Raw genomic sequence first — 16727 nt, 5'->3', positions numbered from 1 at the left:
ACAGTTGCGACATTGATAAGTGACAGTTATTTGTTTGACCACAAAGACAATGCACAACACATTGCCTTTGTAACATCGAGCATCAGAAGATGCAGCATTTTTGTTTCAAATATGTTTATTAAAACAGAATGAGAGATTACGTCCAAAGTGAAAATACATTCTTTTTTTCATAGCCTACCTTTTGATAACACAAGACATTGGCTAAACCATTTATAGTTTATTATCGACAAGCATACACAATTGACTTCATTGATATACACATAAAGATCTATTGAATTTGAATGTAATAATAATTTCACCAGCCACAGTACATATTCTACAACCGCATGCTCAGAGCGCCCATGCATCTTGAACACTCCCCTGGTAACACCAGGGCATTTTATGCGCATTGATCGCCATCCTGTGGTGTAAATTGAGACGGCACATGATGGAACTGTCGTGACTTTTTCCAATTTAATGCAGGAGTGAAAGTTCTGAAGGCAAGAAATATACAGAATCTGCTACCGCAGGTTTCATCACCATGGACAGCGACTAAGGCAGAATCCCTAATGTGGACTTTCAGCACCCCATGACCGTGGACAGCGCCTGGTTAAGGTGCAGCTGTAACGTTACTGGCCATTTACTTTTCTATGGAATAAAAACAGCATATTATAGCAAGGTATATGAAAAACATCATTTTATTTTCAATATACAGACAATGACAATGGACAGGTGTGTTGCCAGAGATGGCCCTCTGGTGGCAGAAAACAAACATTCCAGCCTATATGGAGTTGGTTGGGTATTCTGCCCTCACATGGACAGAACCCCTTTGAATTTGTACATGTATTTGAGTCATGTACTTGGTGGCCATTTCCAGATCTAAAACACCTTTAGGGGACATATAAAAAGCTACAACAGGGGTTGGATGAACAATTTGTCCACTTACTAATAACAGCTCTGATCTCAGAGGAAGATAATGATGAAGATGTTGCTGTGATTTCCCTGTGTCCAGTTCTATTCTGTCCTCCACCTCAGCGTTTCTTCCAGGTGTACTTCCTCCTCGCTCCCTCCTGGCCCGGCTTCTTCCTCTCCTTAATTCTGGGGTCAGGGGTCAGCAGCCCAGCTGAGAGGGAGGCAGAGATGCAGGTCAAAGGTCAAACCAAAAATAGTACAATACATCAACGACAAAGCAACAGAGGAACAGCGGCCAATGTTGTTCATTTGATGTAAATTAAAACGGTCCTTCTCTCAACACATCAAATGTGCAGGCTAAAGTTAAATCTAGACTTGGTTTCCTCTATCATAATCGCTCCTCTTTCACCCCAGCTGCCAGACTAACCCTGATTCAGATGACCATCCTACCCATGCTAGATTACTCTCGAGAGGCTAGATGTTCTTTACCATTCGGCCATCAGATTTGCCACCAATGCTCCTTATAGGACACATCACTGCACTATATACTCCTCTGTAAACTGGTCATCTCTGTATACCCGTCGCAACAACCACTGGTGGATGCTTATTTATAAAACCCTCTTAGGCCTCACTCCCCCCTATCTGAGATATCTACTGCAGCCCTCATCCTCCACATACAACACCCGTTCTGCCAGTCACATTCTGTTAAAGGTCCCCAAAGCACACACATCCCTGGGTTGCTCCTCTTTTCAGTTCGCTGCAGCTAGCGACTGGAACGAGCTGCAACAAACACTCAAACTGGACAGTTTTATCTCAATCTCTTCATTCAAAGACTCAATCATGGACACTCTTACTGACAGTTGTGGCTGCTTTGCATGATGTATCGTTGTCTCTACCTTCTTGCCCTTTGTGCTGTTGCCTGTGCCCAATAATGTTTGTACCATGTTTTGTGCTGCTACCATGTTGTATTGCTACCATGTTGTTGTCATGTTGTGTTGCTACCATGCTGTTGTCATGTTGTGCTGCTGACATGCTGTTGTCATGTTGTGTTTCTACCATGCTGTTGTCATGTTGTGTTGCTACCATGCTGTTGTCATGTTGTGCTGCTGCCATGCTGTTGTCATGTTGTGTTGCTACCATGCTGTGTTGCTACCATGCTGTTGTCATGTTGTGCTGCTGCCATGCTGTTGTCATGTTGTGTTGCTACCATGTTGTGTTGCTACCATGCTGTTGTCATGTTGTGCTGCTGCCATGCTATGTTGATGTCTTAGGTCTCTCTTTATATAGTGTTGTCTCTCTTGTAGTGATGTGTGTTTTGTCCTAGATTATTATTATTTAATCGCAGCCCCTGTCCCCGCAGGAGGCCTTTTGCCTCTAGGTAGGCCATCATTGTAAATAAGAATTTGTTCTTAACTGACTTGCCTAGTTGAATAAAGGTTCAATGAAAAATAAATAAATACAAAAATAGATAATAAAGCTTTCTGAATGATGTGTGTGTGTGTGTGTGTGTGTGTGTAGTACCACTACCAACCTTGTCTCATGGTCTCCACCTGTCCCTCAGACAGGAAGCTGAGCATGGCGCAGGAGATGGCGAGGCGTAGCGCCCCCGCCTGGCTGGAATGGCCCCCGCCACTCACACTGCACTGCATGTCAAACCTCCCCAGCACCCCCATGAAGTGGAGGGAGAACATCAACTGCTCACTGTCAGGGGGAGAGGAGAGGGATGGAGAGAAGGGAGGGGATGAGAGGGATAGAGAGAAGGAGAGAAGGGAGGAGAGGGATGAAGAGAAGGGAGGAGAGGACAGGGATGGAGAGAAGGGAGGAGAGTGATGGGGAGAAGGGAGGGGATGAGAGGGATAGAGAGAAGGAGAGAAGGGAGGAGAGGGATGAAGAGAAGGGAGGAGAGGACAGGGATGGAGAGAAGGGAGGAGAAGGATGGAGAGATGAGGGATGAAGATAAGGGAGAAGAGGGATGAGATAGAGGAGGGAGGAGAGGGATGAGATGGAGAGGAGGGAGGAGAGGGATGGAGATGGAGAGAAGGGAGGAGAGGGATGGAGATGAGGGAGGAGAGGGATGGAGAGAAGGGAAGGGATTGAGACAAGGGAGGGGATGGAGAGAAGGGAGGAGGGAAGAGGGATGGAGAGAAGGGAGGAGAGAGGAGAAAAGAAGGGCGAGGGGAGGGATAAAAAGATTGAGGGAGGGAGAGAGGTGGAAAGGAGGGAGGGAGAAAGAGGAGTTGGTTATGAGATAGAATGAGAGCGAGAGAGAGAGAGAGAAAGAGAATAAGAGGGATAACAGGATAAAGAGAGAGAAAAGGGTAAGTAAGTCAGTCAATGGAGTGGGCACTGGACACTGAGATACCAGTTATCAACAGCAGTGGTTGTCTAGAGGATTGTAAAGAGCAGCGGTGTGTGTATAGAGTCCTGTCAACCTCTGTTAGAGCCACACGGTCATATTTAGACACTACAGCAGTCACTCTTCTGTCTCAGCATGAAAAAGACAGATGAGGGGTGTGTGTGTCTGAATATGTATGTTCTGGCCCACATCCCAGCAGACTAAATGAAAGGCTTATTGCTGACACAGTCAAACCACCGTCACCCTTCAGGTCCTATTAGTCCTGTCTCAGTCTGTCCTCAGCCCAGGAGATCACCCACCCACCCACCCACCTAACCCACTCAGTTGTGTAATTAACTCTGCTATATCCCAGATAAATAAAAGAGGCTATAACGCAGTGAAGTGCAACATAAAGCTACTTTTCAACAGTGTTTTGTTTGAGAGTGCACGTGGCACGGCGTGCACATTAAGGAAGGATGGGGAGAGGCGTGTGGAAAGAAGCAGGGACTTGTGATCTCATTGGTGGGAGAGGAAGCACTAACGAGCCATGTCTCTCTGATTTGTCTCGTACTTCATCAGTACTGGTCTGAAAGCACATGCTATTTGAAAACATTACAGTGGATGTCTACTGGGAAGGAACACGGACCGGTCTTGCAGGACAGGGAAGTAGTGGACATAGTTTGTCCCGTTGATGCTGATGGAGCCTGAGCCGCTGTCTCTCAGTAGGACAGTACCTGTAGCGGTCTTCCTCCAGCCTGGGAAACACACACACACAACTTATTATCCTAGATCTCTCTCTTTTACCATGAAGCCCTGGCCTACCAATGACTGTAGGTCATTCTTTGAAAGGGAAAGATCACTGAAACGATGGTGAACTTTAGACCCGGGTTGCTATCAACTGCTTTAAGACAAATGCAAATAAATGCTATTTTATTGATCCATTGATTGATTAAAGCCCAATGGTATTAATTGATTTGATTTCTGTTTACCATCTCCAGTGCTGTAAGCCACTGCGTGCTGGTCGTACTGTAGGGGCTGGACCTGCTGCTTGGAGGACTGGATCTCTAGCTGTCTGCAGTAGCGCTGGACAAAGTCCTCCTCCACAGAGCAGTAGGGCAGAGACAGCAACCTCTCCATCAGCTGGATGAACCGTGCATACTGACCAGAGACACACAACATGGAAGAATAGGAGTTGCCCCTAGACGCTGATCTTGGGTCAGTTTAGCATTTCCCCGACTAATGGCAAAGGTTAGGATTGGGGGAGGGAAAGCTGATCCTGGATCTGTAGGGGAAACGTCACCCTGGAGCGTAAGAACATAAGCACACACGCCTACTTTCTATTGGCGGTGTAGGGCTCTGTTCAGTGTCTAAACAGCAACCTCTTGTGGTGACTAGGTGAACTGCATTATACCAGTAATACAGTGTCTATCATGCCAACAACCAGGTTTCCAGCCAACCTATCTGAGTAAAGTACATGTCAGATACAAATATTGGAAGGCATGATGGAAACAGCAAAGTTGTCGGTAAGCTTTCCAAATGTTTCAAATATTGATATAATAACCATCATGCTGAAGTAAAGTTTATTAGGCAACAGATGAAATAAATGATGATGAACTTCACAGGGTGGTGAAAGTGCAAGGTTATGAGTTTGATGCTCCTTTCCAATAAATATTGAGGGTCTTATTCTGGTGACATGATGATTGATGCTTGGGTGCCTTTTGACAAATGAAACGAATCTCGCTCTTTAGTCCATAATAATCTCATCATGTAGGCTGTACCCGCAATGTATCTGCTAGCTGTCGGCTAGAGCGCACGTGCCAGTACCTGGGTGCACATTCGCAATATAATGCAACATTTGTGACAAAACCATCCGTAGAGTTGAAAATGTGAGAAATCCATTTAACATGTATTTGTTTTATTCGGTACATGGGAATTTAACCGCAAACTTGATTTTTATGTGGACTACCTAATCACACCCTTTTATCCGCAACAATTCAAGTTGATGGAATTGATTATTCTCTGGTGGGAAAATGCACATATTTAATTTATGCAGATTTTTGAATATTCCCATGAAAACCTGGTGCTAATTGGATGGAAACCTAGCTAGTGATATCTAAGGTCTTTTTCCTCAGTAAATACTATCACAGCACAACTGTTGAACTGAGAAGGACCAAGGAAAAGGAGCAGCTATCTGGATGTGATGGTATTAAAAGAGAGTTCCTTCTTACATCGTGGTCCTTCTTACATCCCTGTAGCTCAGTTGGTAGAGCATGGTGTTTGCAACACCAGGGTTGTGGGTTCGATTCCCACGGGGGGCCAGCACAGAAAAAAAATGTATGATATGTATGAAATTGTATGAAATGTATGCATTCACTACTGTAAGTCGCTCTGGATAAGAGCGTCTGCTAAATGACTAAAATGTAAAAAATGTAATGTAAATGTCTCCACCAACAACTCCTCCAGCTCTTCTTTCAGCAACCACCGACTACCCACCGACTACCCACCGACTACCCACCGACTACCCACCGACTACCCACCGACTACCCACCGACTACCCACCGACTACCCACCGACTATCCACCAGAGAACTGAACACAGACACAGTTAGACACACACACACACACACACACACACACACACACACACACACACGTATCAACATTCACTGGTGAACTTATTTCACTGCTCTGTGAAAACAACTATCCTCACATCTGCTTGGCATCCTGGATGAAGAGGCCCTTTCCTCTCAGACGGTCCTGGTGCTTCTCTACTGCCAGGGCTTTAGTGAAGGTGTCCTGAATTGGACAGGAGGACACAGACAACCAGATTAAACAACATGGAACACCCTATGGTCTATGAACCTTTCACTCAATATTAACAATGTGTATTTGTGTTGTATCAAGAAAAGACCAGTATGGAGTGCATTGTATATTCTGGCGCATGCGCGCACGCCGCGCACACACAAGAGATAGAGGATTCTCCATTATGAAAACAGATCCCATATCTGTCCCCATCCTTGGCTGGATTTAATTGGGTGGGAAAATTGAATTGGGGGAGCACTTGGGCTAAAGCTTACTCCCCCTTTCTCCCCAAGAAGCCGCCATGAGGAGCGAGAGGGTTTGCTACCCGCTGTCCGCGGGCACGCTTGTCTAAATTGGCATGGAGCCCATGAGCTTGGCGTTAGCCCATCAAGCGCGGTACAGTATGTTAAGGCTGGTGGTAGAGGGCCCAGACCCGACCCGGGCCAGCAGCCTGGCATTCTGGTCATGTCCCAAAGCAGCCTCACCCTCCCCTCCCCTCCCCCACGTGACCGGGTGAGAACTCATTTCCCTGTCCATTATTCAGCAGATGTTTGTTTAATTCCTTCTTGATAGAGTGGAGTCTAATCCGCCGACACTCCGCCACAGAGAGAGACAGACAGACAGACAGGGGGGGAAAGCAAACATCAAGCAAAAACCAATTTGTGTCACAACAAAATAAGTAATAAAATAATCTTTATAAAAAGGGAGGTAGTGGTGTGAGGGGGTTTATAATCTTTATAAAAAGGGAGGTGGTGTTGTGAGGGGGTTTATAATCTTTATAAAAAGGGAGGTGGTGGTGTGAGGGGGTTTATAATCTTTATAAAAAGGGAGGTGGTGGTGTGAGGGGGTTTATAATCTTTATAAAAAGGGAGGTGGTGGTGTGAGGGGGTTTATAATCTTTATAAAAAGGGAGGTGGTGTTGTGAGGGGGTTTATAATCTTTATAAAAAGGGAGGTGGTGGTGTGAGGGGGTTTATAATCTTTATAAAAAGGGAGGTGGTGTTGTGAGGGGGTTTATAATCTTTATAAAAGGGAGGTGGTGTTGTGAGGGGGTTTATAATCTTTATAAAAAGGGAGGTGGTGTTGTGAGGGGGTTTATAATCTTTATAAAAAGGGAGGTGGTGTTGTGAGGGGGTTTATAATCTTTATAAAAAGGGAGGTGGTGTTGTGAGGGGGTTTATAATCTTTATAAAAAGGGAGGTGGTGTTGTGAGGGGGTTTATAATCTTTATAAAAAGGGAGGTGGTGTTGAGAGGGGGTTTATAATCTTTATAAAATGGGAGGTGGTTGTGAGAGGGGGTTTATAATCTTTATAAAAAGGGAGGTGGTGGTGTGAGGGGGTTTATAATCTTTATAAAAAGGGAGGTTCCCCTCAGCAGTGGGTAGGTTAGGGGGTAGTCAGGTACACCTGGTTCCCCTCAGCAGTGGGTAGGGTAGGGGGTAGTCAGGTACCCCTGGTTCCCCTCAGCAGTGGGTAGGGTAGGGGGTAGTCAGGTACACCTGGTTCCCCTCAGCAGGGGGTAGGTTAGGGGGTAGTCAGGTACCCCTGGTTCCCCTCAGCAGTGGGTAGGGTAGGGGGGAGTCAGGTACCCCTGGTTCCCCTCAGCAGTGGGTAGGGTAGGGGGTAGTCAGGTACCCCTGGTTCCCCTCAGCAGTGGGTAGGGTAGGAGGTAGTCAGGTACCCCTGGTTCCCCTCAGCAGTGGGTAGGGTAGGGGGTAGTCAGGTACACCTGGTTCCCCTCAGCAGGGGGTAGGTTAGGGGGTAGTCAGGTACCCCTGGTTCCCCTCAGCAGTGGGTAGGGTAGGGGGTAGTCAGGGACCACTGGTTCCCCTCAGCAGTGGGTAGGTTAGGGGGTAGTCAGGTACACCTGGTTCCCCTCAGCAGGGGGTAGGTTAGGGGGTAGTCAGGTACCCCTGGTTCCCCTCAGCAGTGGGTAGGGTAGGGGGTAGTCAGGTACCCCTGGTTCCCCTCAGCAGTGGGTAGGGTAGGGGGTAGTCAGGTACCCCTGGTTCCCCTCAGCAGTGGGTAAGGAGTAGTCAGATACCCCTGGTTCCCCTCAGCAGTGGGTAGGGGGTAGTCAGGAAACCCTGGTTCCCCTCAGCAGTGGGTAGGGGGTAGTCAGGTACCCCTAGTTCCCCTCAGCAGTGGGTAGGTTAGGGGGCAGTCAGGTACCCCTGGTTCCCCTCAGCAGTGGGTAGGGAGTAGTCAGGTACCCCTGGTTCCCCTCAGCAGTGGGTAGGGAGTAGTCAGGTACCCCTGGTTCCCCTCAGCAGTGGGTAGGGGGTAGTCAGGAACCCCTGGTTCCCCTCAGCAGTGGGTAGGGGGTAGTCAGGTACCCCTGGTTCCCCTCAGGAGTGGGTAGGGTAGGAGGTAGTCAGGTACCCCTGGTTCCCCTCAGGAGTGGGTAGGGTAGGAGGTAGTCAGGTACCCCTGGTTCCCCTCAGCAGTGGGTAGGTTAGGGGGTAGTCAGGTACACCTGGTTCCCCTCAGCAGGGGGTAGGTTAGGGGGTAGTCAGGTACCCCTGGTTCCCCTCAGCAGTGGGTAGGGTAGGGGGTAGTCAGGTACCCCTGGTTCCCCTCAGCAGTGGGTAGGGGGTAGTCAGGGACCACTGGTTCCCCTCAGCAGTGGGTAGGGTAGGGGGTAGTCAGGTACCACTGGTTCCCCTCAGCAGTGGGTAGGTTAGGGGGTAGTCAGGGACCACTGGTTCCCCTCAGCAGTGGGTAGGGTAGGGGGGAGTCAGGTACACCTGGTTCCCCTCAGCAGTGGGTAGGTTAGGGGGTAGTCAGGTACACCTGGTTCCCCTCAGCAGTGGGTAGGGTAGGGGGTAGTCAGGTACCCCTGGTTCCCCTCAGCAGTGGGTAGGTTAGGGGGTAGTCAGGTACCCCTGGTTCCCCTCAGCAGTAGGTAGGGTAGGGGGTAGTCAGGTACCCCTGGTTCCCCTCAGCAGTGGGTAGGTTAGGGGGTAGTCAGGTACACCTGGTTCCCCTCAGCAGTGGGTAGGGGGTAGTCAGGTACCCCTGGTTCCCCTCAGCAGTGGGTAGGTTAGGGGGTAGTCAGGTACCCCTGGTTCCTTCAGCATTGGGTAGGTTAGGGGGTAGTCAGGTACCCCTGGTTCCCTCAGCAGTGGGTAGGTTAGGGGGTAGTCAGGTACCCCTGGTTCCTTCAGCATTGGGTAGGTTAGGGGGTAGTCAGGTACCCCTGGTTCCCTCAGTAGTGGGTAGGTTAGGGGGTAGTCAGGTACCCCTGGTTCCCCTCAGCAGTGGGTAGGGTAGGTGGTAGTCAGGTACCCCTGGTTCCCCTCAGCAGTAGGTAGGGGGTAGTCAGGTACACCTGGTTCCCCTCAGCAGTGGGTAGGTTAGGGGGTAACCAGGTACACCTGGTACACCTGGTTCCCCTCAGCAGTGGGTAGGGTAGGGGGTAGTCAGGTACCCCTGGTTCCCCTCAGCAGTGGGTAGGTTAGGGGGTAGTCAGGTACCCCTGGTTCCCCTCAGCAGTGGGTAGGGTAGGGGTAGTCAGGTACCCCTGGTTCCCCTCAGCAGTGGGTAGGTTAGGGGGTAGTCAGGTACCCCTGGTTCCCCTCAGCAGTAGGTAGGGGGTAGTCAGGTACACCTGGTTCCCCTCAGCAGTGGGTAGGGTAGGGGGTAGTCAGGTACCCCTGGTTCCCCTCAGCAGTGGGTAGGTTAGGGGGTAGTCAGGTACCCCTGGTTTCCCTCAGCAGTGGGTAGGGTAGGGGTAGTCAGGTACCCCTGGTTCCCCTCAGCAGTGGGTAGGTTAGGGGGTAGTCAGGTACCCCTGGTTCCCCTCAGCAGTAGGTAGGGGGTAGTCAGGTACACCTGGTTCCCCTCAGCAGTGGGTAGGGTAGGGGGTAATCAGGTACCCCTGGTTCCCCTCAGCAGTGGGTAGGTTAGGGGGTAGTCAGGTACCCCTGGTTTCCCTCAGCAGTGGGTAGGGTAGGGGGTAGATAAGATGAAGAGGGCAGTGGAGCAGTGAGGGGGCTAAACCCAACAGAACCACAGAGCACTCAACCTGGAAGCCTCTTCCTCATACACACAGCCAGCTGTACACCCCAATGACTGGGCAGAGTTGTGTGTGTGTGTGTGTGTGTGTGTGTGTGTGTGTGTGTGTGTGTGTGTGTGTGTGTGTGTGTGTGTGTGTGTGTGAGATGTATTATGGGGGCAGGGTGAGGTGTTGTGGCTGTAAATACAGTACTGTGCACATGTAAGTAGATGTGTGTTTGCAGAGTTAATTAACACTCAAATGTTGGGATTGGGATTCTTCCAGAGGTATCAAACAATATGCTGTGTAGTGAGAGAGACGCATAGAAAGAGGGAAACCGAGAGAGTAGTGACCTGTCCCCTTTTTAATCTCAGACTCAGTTCTCCCCTGAAAGGCATACTGGGGTGTTTGTTGTACATGGTCGGGTTGCACTACAGGGGTCTGGGCTGGGGGGGGGGAGAAAAGCCAAAAGAGTGGAGGGGGGTGAGTTCCCTGTCACGGAGAAGGGAAGAGAGAGAGAGCAATAGAGAGTGTAATGTTTACTGTTATTTTTTATTGGTTATTTCACTTTTGTTTATTATCTAATTAACATATGTTTCCCATGCCAATAAAGCCCTTAAATTGAATTGAGAGAAAGAGAGAGAGTAGTTTTCCCTCACAGACAGCCCTCCTCCCTCACAGACAGCCCTCCTCCCTCACAGACAGCCCTCCTCCCTCACAGACAGCCGTCCTCCCTCACAGACAGCCGTCCTCCCTCTCAGACACGTCTGGTCTGACATCCCTATTTAAACTAACAGCAGGGAGCCAGGGGTGGCTGCAGGGCATGGGAAGGGGTGGGGGGGTTGATAAGAGGACAAAAATATTGCCAGGTTACATACACTTCTTATCTACCGCAGAAACACACCTCTGTCCATGGTCAAATCAGCCATATAAACAAGAGGAAGGTAAAGAGGGAGAACGAGCGGGTGTGAAGGAAAAATACAGAAGATGGAGGGTAAGCTGGGTGGGTAGAGGTGGGTAGCTAGCTAATCTACAGCACCGGTCTCCAGGGACCCTCTACCTCTCTGGTGAAATCCCCAGGGCAGAGCAGCTCTCATCCAGGCACAAAGCCTGACTATCAGCCATGGTCACCGAGCCAGGCCTGAAACACGATTTAGGACGGGGACAGAGGGGCCCGTCACAGACACAGTCACACCCTTTGCCTGTCTGCACCCCTTCCTACATTCCGCCTCTCCCAAACACCCCCCCCCATCCTCTCACACTGCTCCTACTCTCACCATCCCACCTCCATCCACATCTCTCTCCGTACCTCCCCACCCCTCCCTCCCTCCCCCAGCCCGCCTGCTGTATTCAGCTGTAGCTCTGGCTGTGTGTGTGAAATGGGATGTGACAGGAGCACCTTTCCCTGGGGATCAGAAGCCTCTCTCTCCCATAAATAGGGCCCTGGAGGCTAAGACTGGGGGCTTTCTACCTCCAGAAAAACATCCCCCATCAGTCTTTCTCCTCCAGGTCTCTCTCACACCCAGTGCTCACGTGCATTAGAGAGTAGTAGGACTGCTTTCCTGTGTAGAACAGAAAGTGGAATGGCCGTCCATCTGCGCCCCATTGGACAGCTAGAGGATATATGAGTGAGAGAGAGAGAGAGTTAGGCCATTGGTGTAAACCACTTTACTTTATCTAGCCCAATCACTGTTAGAGATTGAGCAAAAACTCAGAGGTCCCCCTGCTGGTGATGTTGTGAAAGTGCAGCTCTCACACAGAGTGAAAATGACCACAGGAGTAGAACAATCCATCTCAGTTGTAAATCTATTTAAAAATGACCTACCTCGCTGTTTTGGAAACACCTCTTCCGGATGCTGGAAGTTTCTGAGTTAATACACTTCTACATGAGACAGAAAAAGGAGACAGGGAGGAAGTCTAGTCTTACCTTCATCAGTGGTTTGGCTTTATTGTCAAACAGGCCGGAGGGGAACAGGTATGTAATGCTTCTCTGGAACAGAAACAAGTGAGAAGTCAAATATCATTAACATATCCTAAAGATGGAGGGAGAACCTTTAGTTTAAACAGCCAGCTCTAAACAGGGAGAAACCTTTAGTTTAAACAGCCAGCTCTGAACAGGGAGAAAGCTTTAGTTTAAACAGCCAGCTCAGAACAGGGAGAAACCTTTAGTTTAAACAGCCAGCTCTGAACAGGGAGAAACCTTTAGTTTAAACAGCCAGCTCTGAACAGGGAGAAACCTTTAGTTTAAACAGCCAGCTCTAAACAGGGAGAACCTTTAGTTTAAACAGCCAGCTCTAAACAGGGAGGAACTTTAGTTTAAACAGCTAGCTCTAAACAGGGAGAAACCTTTAGTTTAAACAGCCAGCTCTGAACAGGGAGAAAGCTTTAGTTTAAACAGCCAGCTCTAAACAGGGAGAAAGCTTTAGTTTAAACAGCCAGCTCTGAACAGGGAGAAAGCTTTAGTTTAAACAGCCAGCTCTGAACAGGGAGAAAGCTTTAGTTTAAACAGCCAGCTCTGAACAGGGATAAACCTTTAGTTTAAACAGCCAGCTCTGAACAGGGATAAACCTTTAGTTTAAACAGCCAGCTCTGAACAGGGAGAAACCTTTAGTTTAAACAGTTAGCTCTAAACAGGGAGAACCTTTAGTTTAAACAGCCAGCTCTGAACAGGGAGAAACCTTTAGTTTAAACAGCCAGCTCTAAACAGGGAGAAACCTTTAGTTTAAACAGCCAGCTCTGAACAGGGAGAAAGCTTTAGTTTAAACAGCCAGCTCTGAACAGGGATAAACCTTTAGTTTAAACAGCCAGCTCTGAACAGGGATAAACCTTTAGTTTAAACAGCCAGCTCTGAACAGGGAGAAACCTTTAGTTTAAACAGTTAGCTCTAAACAGGGAGAACCTTTAGTTTAAACAGCCAGCTCTGAACAGGGAGAAACCTTTAGTTTAAACAGCCAGCTCTAAACAGGGAGAAACCTTTAGTTTAAACAGCCAGCTCTGAACAGGGAGAAACCTTTAGTTTAAACAGCCAGCTCTGAACAGGGATAAATGATAGTAGCAGCCAGGCTAGCTAACAGGTTAGAGAGGAGACACTCAAGTCTTGTAAGAGTTCAGATAAAGGCTAGAGGGAAGTTCCTAGAGAACAGCAGTGAAAGTTAGAGGGGAGAGAGAACAAACAAACAGCCAGGTGACAGGAACCAGAGGACAGACTAGAGTCACCAGTTCACCCTAAGTTCACACACTCACAGCCAGTCTCCTTGTGAAGGCAGCAGAGTGGAGCCAGGTCATTAGTGTTGCTACAGATGGCACTACTCTTGACAGGGTGTGTGTGTGTGTGGGAGGTAGGGGGGGGCTGAAGGTGTGTGTGTGTGGGGGAGAGAGAGTCTGAAGGTGTGTGTGTGTGTGTGCGCGTCTCTGAAGGTGTGCATTTGTGTGTGTGGGAGGAGAGGGAGACAGACAGGTAGTGTCCACCCTGCCACTCTTCTCCAGCCAGTCTGTTCATCCCTCCTCTCCCTCATCTTTAACTTATTTTCCTCCTTCACTCTGTCTGCTCAATTAAGAGAGGGAACAGGTGCTAGAAGGAGAGAGCATGCTGCAGCCTTTTGGGCTGTCAAGATGAGGGGAATCAAAGAGAGAGAGGGAGGGAAGGAGAGTGAGAGGTAGAAGAGAGAGAGGCAGGTGAGGGGGAGGTAAAAAGAAGAAGACAGGAGGAGGAGAGTGGAACACTGTGCCAGATGAAGGCAGCACCTGTTCATTTCATACCCTAGGCTGCAGTATGGCAGAGTCCCCTAGGGAGAGACAGAGAGAGGGGAAAGGGAGAGACCACCTCCCTGCCACAGATTTCACTGTGTTGTTCACACCAATCTAGATTCCTCCACTCTGTCTAAACTCCATCGATGTCAATAAAACAACTTAAAGAGAGTACTGCTACACAATAGTTTCTGCACAGTGCCTAATTTAGAAACTAATTTTCACTTTTATTATCTCACCTGCTAACACTTGCATTGTTTGCACTAATAGGAATGTCACATCAACTGAACCAGAGTAAACTGAGCCAGAGTCAACAACAACACACAGGCGCAAGTCTCCCATAATTCCCCCTCCCCATTACCCCTCCTTTTCCCCTAATTACCCCTCCACTCTCCCCATTACCCCTCCTTTTCCCCTAATTCCCCCTCCACTCTCCCCATTACCCCTCCTTTTCCCCTAATTCCCCCTCCAGTGGTCCCCCATTCCCTCTCCCGCCTCCCTCATTTCCCTCACCCTCATTCCCCGTCCAGTCTCCCCCATTCCCCACATCTCTCCCTCTCCTCCACTCATCTGAGGACAGGACGCTCCATGTCACTTCCTTACATAGCCCACTACTAACAGCTCTATTCATTAGATAGGATGAAGGTTAGAGACCGCCAGGAAGTGAAGAATCATGGGAAATCAAACTAAATGAGTGGGACAAACGAAGCTAATGCATTCTTCCTTCGTAATGAATATAACATGGGATGTGTGTGTATCAGGCGTTGCTAATACAGTGGACACAGCACATTACACAGTGCTGGCCCCTGCTGAGTCTGTCTGTCTGTGTGATCAGATCCAGGTCTTATTGTATATTTTCATAATGACTATATGTGCACATCTTATGGATACCAGAATAGTAGAGGCACACAAGTTGTTTTGAAGTAGGTCACTCTGTAATGATCTGCACGACCACCGTGCGTCCCACACGTAGTGGTAATGTAGGTGGGTGTTTTACAGTTCTGAACATAATATTCCCTTACTGCTGTCTAGGTTCCAACCCGGCCTGATTGTACATATTCATTTAATTATTGATGCCAACATGTACCTCTCTGATTATTCGAATATGCATAAAATGTTGTTTTTTGTATGGCCATGTTTTGTATAGCATCCACACCCACTATGTGTTGTATGTGTAATGACTATGTGGGGTAAAATGTGTATATATTAGGGGACGGGATAACGAGGTCTGCTTGACCTGATGAAGATTCGTGTTGGATCAAAACGTTGTCATTAAAGGTGGTAATTGGGGGCAAATTCAGTGTGCGGGCCTTTCTGTTCTTTTCAATTAAACTTCCTTACCCCATCACCTAGGTGTTTTAAGGACATGCATATGACCACAAACTGTTTTACACAGCCCACTGGTAAGTGCTAACAGTTCTGTTCATTATATAGAACGATGGTTAGAGACCGCCGGGAAGTGAAGAATCATGGGAAATCAAACTAAATGAGTGGGGCAAACGAAGCTAATGCATTCTTCCTTCGTAATGAATATAACATGGGATGTGTGTGTATCAGGCGTTGCTAATACAGTGGACACAGCACATTACACAGTGCTGGCCCCTGCTGGTGACTGTTAGAGTGTGTCTGTGTGATCGGCTCCACCAGATGCTGCTGATGGCATGCGGAGACAGACCAGAGATGATTCTCAACTACTGTTGGGGAATTAAACTAATATGGCTGGAAAACCGCCTTAAATACATGTGGCATCTCCAAATAAGGTGCCACCTTTCTAAACATAGCCTAGCCAAATGCATATCTCAATTGAGTTGAGGGTGGACACCATAGACATATTGAGGTATGAATCCATCTCTGATTGTAGGGTAAGGACAAAAAACTGCATTACACTACATCCCTCTAGGGTTTACACTGCATCCCACTAGCGAAAGACAGGAGTTGTACACCCCTCGTTAGACATACGTGCAGTCTTCCTTAAATCAATGTCCCCCTGAGTGAAGGTCTCAGGGTCCTCTCCCATCATGTTGGCTAGATGTCTCTTCCCGATGTTGAACTCCTCCACCTGCTTCTTGATGAACTCATCTGAGAACTTCTCTGGGCCCGCTGCAGCCAGGTTCTTCCTGTGGAGCACAGCACTCACACATAGCTGTCTGGACAGCATCTGAGGTGTGGGAGAGAGGAGGATCTTATGTTAGGATACATACTGTAGTATAGAACTGGTGCTTTTATAACCCTGGGCCTTGGTTTTCACAGGGATAGATGAATGTCAGTTATCTGGGCTAATAGACAGCTCGTCTCTGTAGGTGGCTCTGGTCTTTTAGGTGCATTAAATTAGTCCGAAACGGTGAGATTTGGCATTGACAAATAGACCAACTGATGTGCATTTGACAGCAAGGTATCCACTAGTAAATGGGACTAACGTAGTATAACGTTAGCTAGCTATGTAAACAAGCTCTGGAGGCTTAACTATGTTCATGTAGCTAGCTATGTCCATTATGGCATCATTGTTGAGACAAGAAGAACAATATCTAGAAAGTCAACTAGCTACTTAGCTAGCTGGCTGTCTTACTTCAATGACAGTTTACATGTGAGCTAGTTGACAAGGCATTGCATTGCTACTAGCGCTTAGCTATTTCAGGGACGACTCAGCGCTTCTCCGCAGTGCAGCCCCGTTGACATTACCGTGAAAAGATGCCGAATTAAACTCTTGGCTTTACCTGGCGAGTTAAATTTGACGAGACTGTGTTAAAATTGAAGCAGCAATTTCCGAATTTCCAGAGAAAATACCCACGGTTTTTCCACTGGAGGCCGCCATGTTTGCTGAATGACGCTCTCGTGAAAACAGGAAGTACGTCGATAGCAAATACATTTGTATTACAATGTAACTTTTACAATGTTACTACATTTCATTTATCATAGTATATCTGGCAAAATTCGGATACAAAGTATTTGATTCTACA

General features: G+C 48.1%; 1 protein-coding gene and 1 long non-coding RNA gene across 6 annotated transcripts; one reads left to right on the top strand and one right to left on the bottom strand.

The window, feature by feature from the left end:
- Positions 1 to 97: 97 nt before the first annotated feature.
- On the bottom strand, positions 98 to 16620 carry LOC115179776 (28S ribosomal protein S9, mitochondrial-like). Its single transcript, XM_029741533.1, has 6 exons — positions 16559 to 16620; positions 15746 to 15928; positions 11951 to 12013; positions 5936 to 6021; positions 2423 to 2592; positions 98 to 1102 (listed from the first exon to the last, which is right to left on the bottom strand). The coding sequence occupies exons 1-6, from the start codon at positions 16580 to 16582 to the stop codon at positions 1011 to 1013; spliced, it is 618 nt and encodes a 205-aa protein (XP_029597393.1). The 5' UTR covers positions 16583 to 16620; the 3' UTR covers positions 98 to 1010.
- LOC115179777 (uncharacterized) lies at positions 7739 to 9892 on the top strand. Of its 5 annotated transcripts, XR_003872994.1 has the most exons (7): positions 7739 to 8017; positions 8443 to 8588; positions 8630 to 9068; positions 9437 to 9498; positions 9631 to 9722; positions 9768 to 9813; positions 9855 to 9892. It is a non-coding gene; the product is annotated as an uncharacterized LOC115179777 (long non-coding RNA). The 5 variants fall into 5 exon arrangements; XR_003872997.1 differs by lacking the exon at positions 9855 to 9892 and having other exon boundaries at positions 7740 to 8017; positions 8768 to 9068; positions 9768 to 9850; XR_003872993.1 differs by lacking the exon at positions 9855 to 9892 and having other exon boundaries at positions 7740 to 8017; positions 9768 to 9850.
- Positions 16621 to 16727: the final 107 nt, after the last annotated feature.

The sequence above is a fragment of the Salmo trutta genome, chromosome 39, assembly GCF_901001165.1.
Source record: "Salmo trutta chromosome 39, fSalTru1.1, whole genome shotgun sequence".
In the NCBI taxonomy this organism is placed as follows: Eukaryota; Metazoa; Chordata; class Actinopteri; order Salmoniformes; family Salmonidae; genus Salmo; species Salmo trutta.
The sequence above is the reverse complement of the archived record's forward strand: the minus strand, read 5'-3'. Positions and strand labels throughout refer to the sequence as shown.

Coding starts and splice junctions, on each gene's coding strand:
- LOC115179776 (XM_029741533.1), bottom strand. CDS start 16,582: ATGGCGGCCTCCAGTGGAAAAACC. Junction 12,014..15,745: donor TCACTCAGGGGGACATTGAT/TTAAGGAAGACT, acceptor TTTCTGTTCCAG/AGAAGCATTACATACCTGTT. Junction 2,593..5,935: donor ATCCAGGATGCCAAGCAGAT/GTGAGGATAGTT, acceptor TCCCCCTGACAG/TGAGCAGTTGATGTTCTCCC.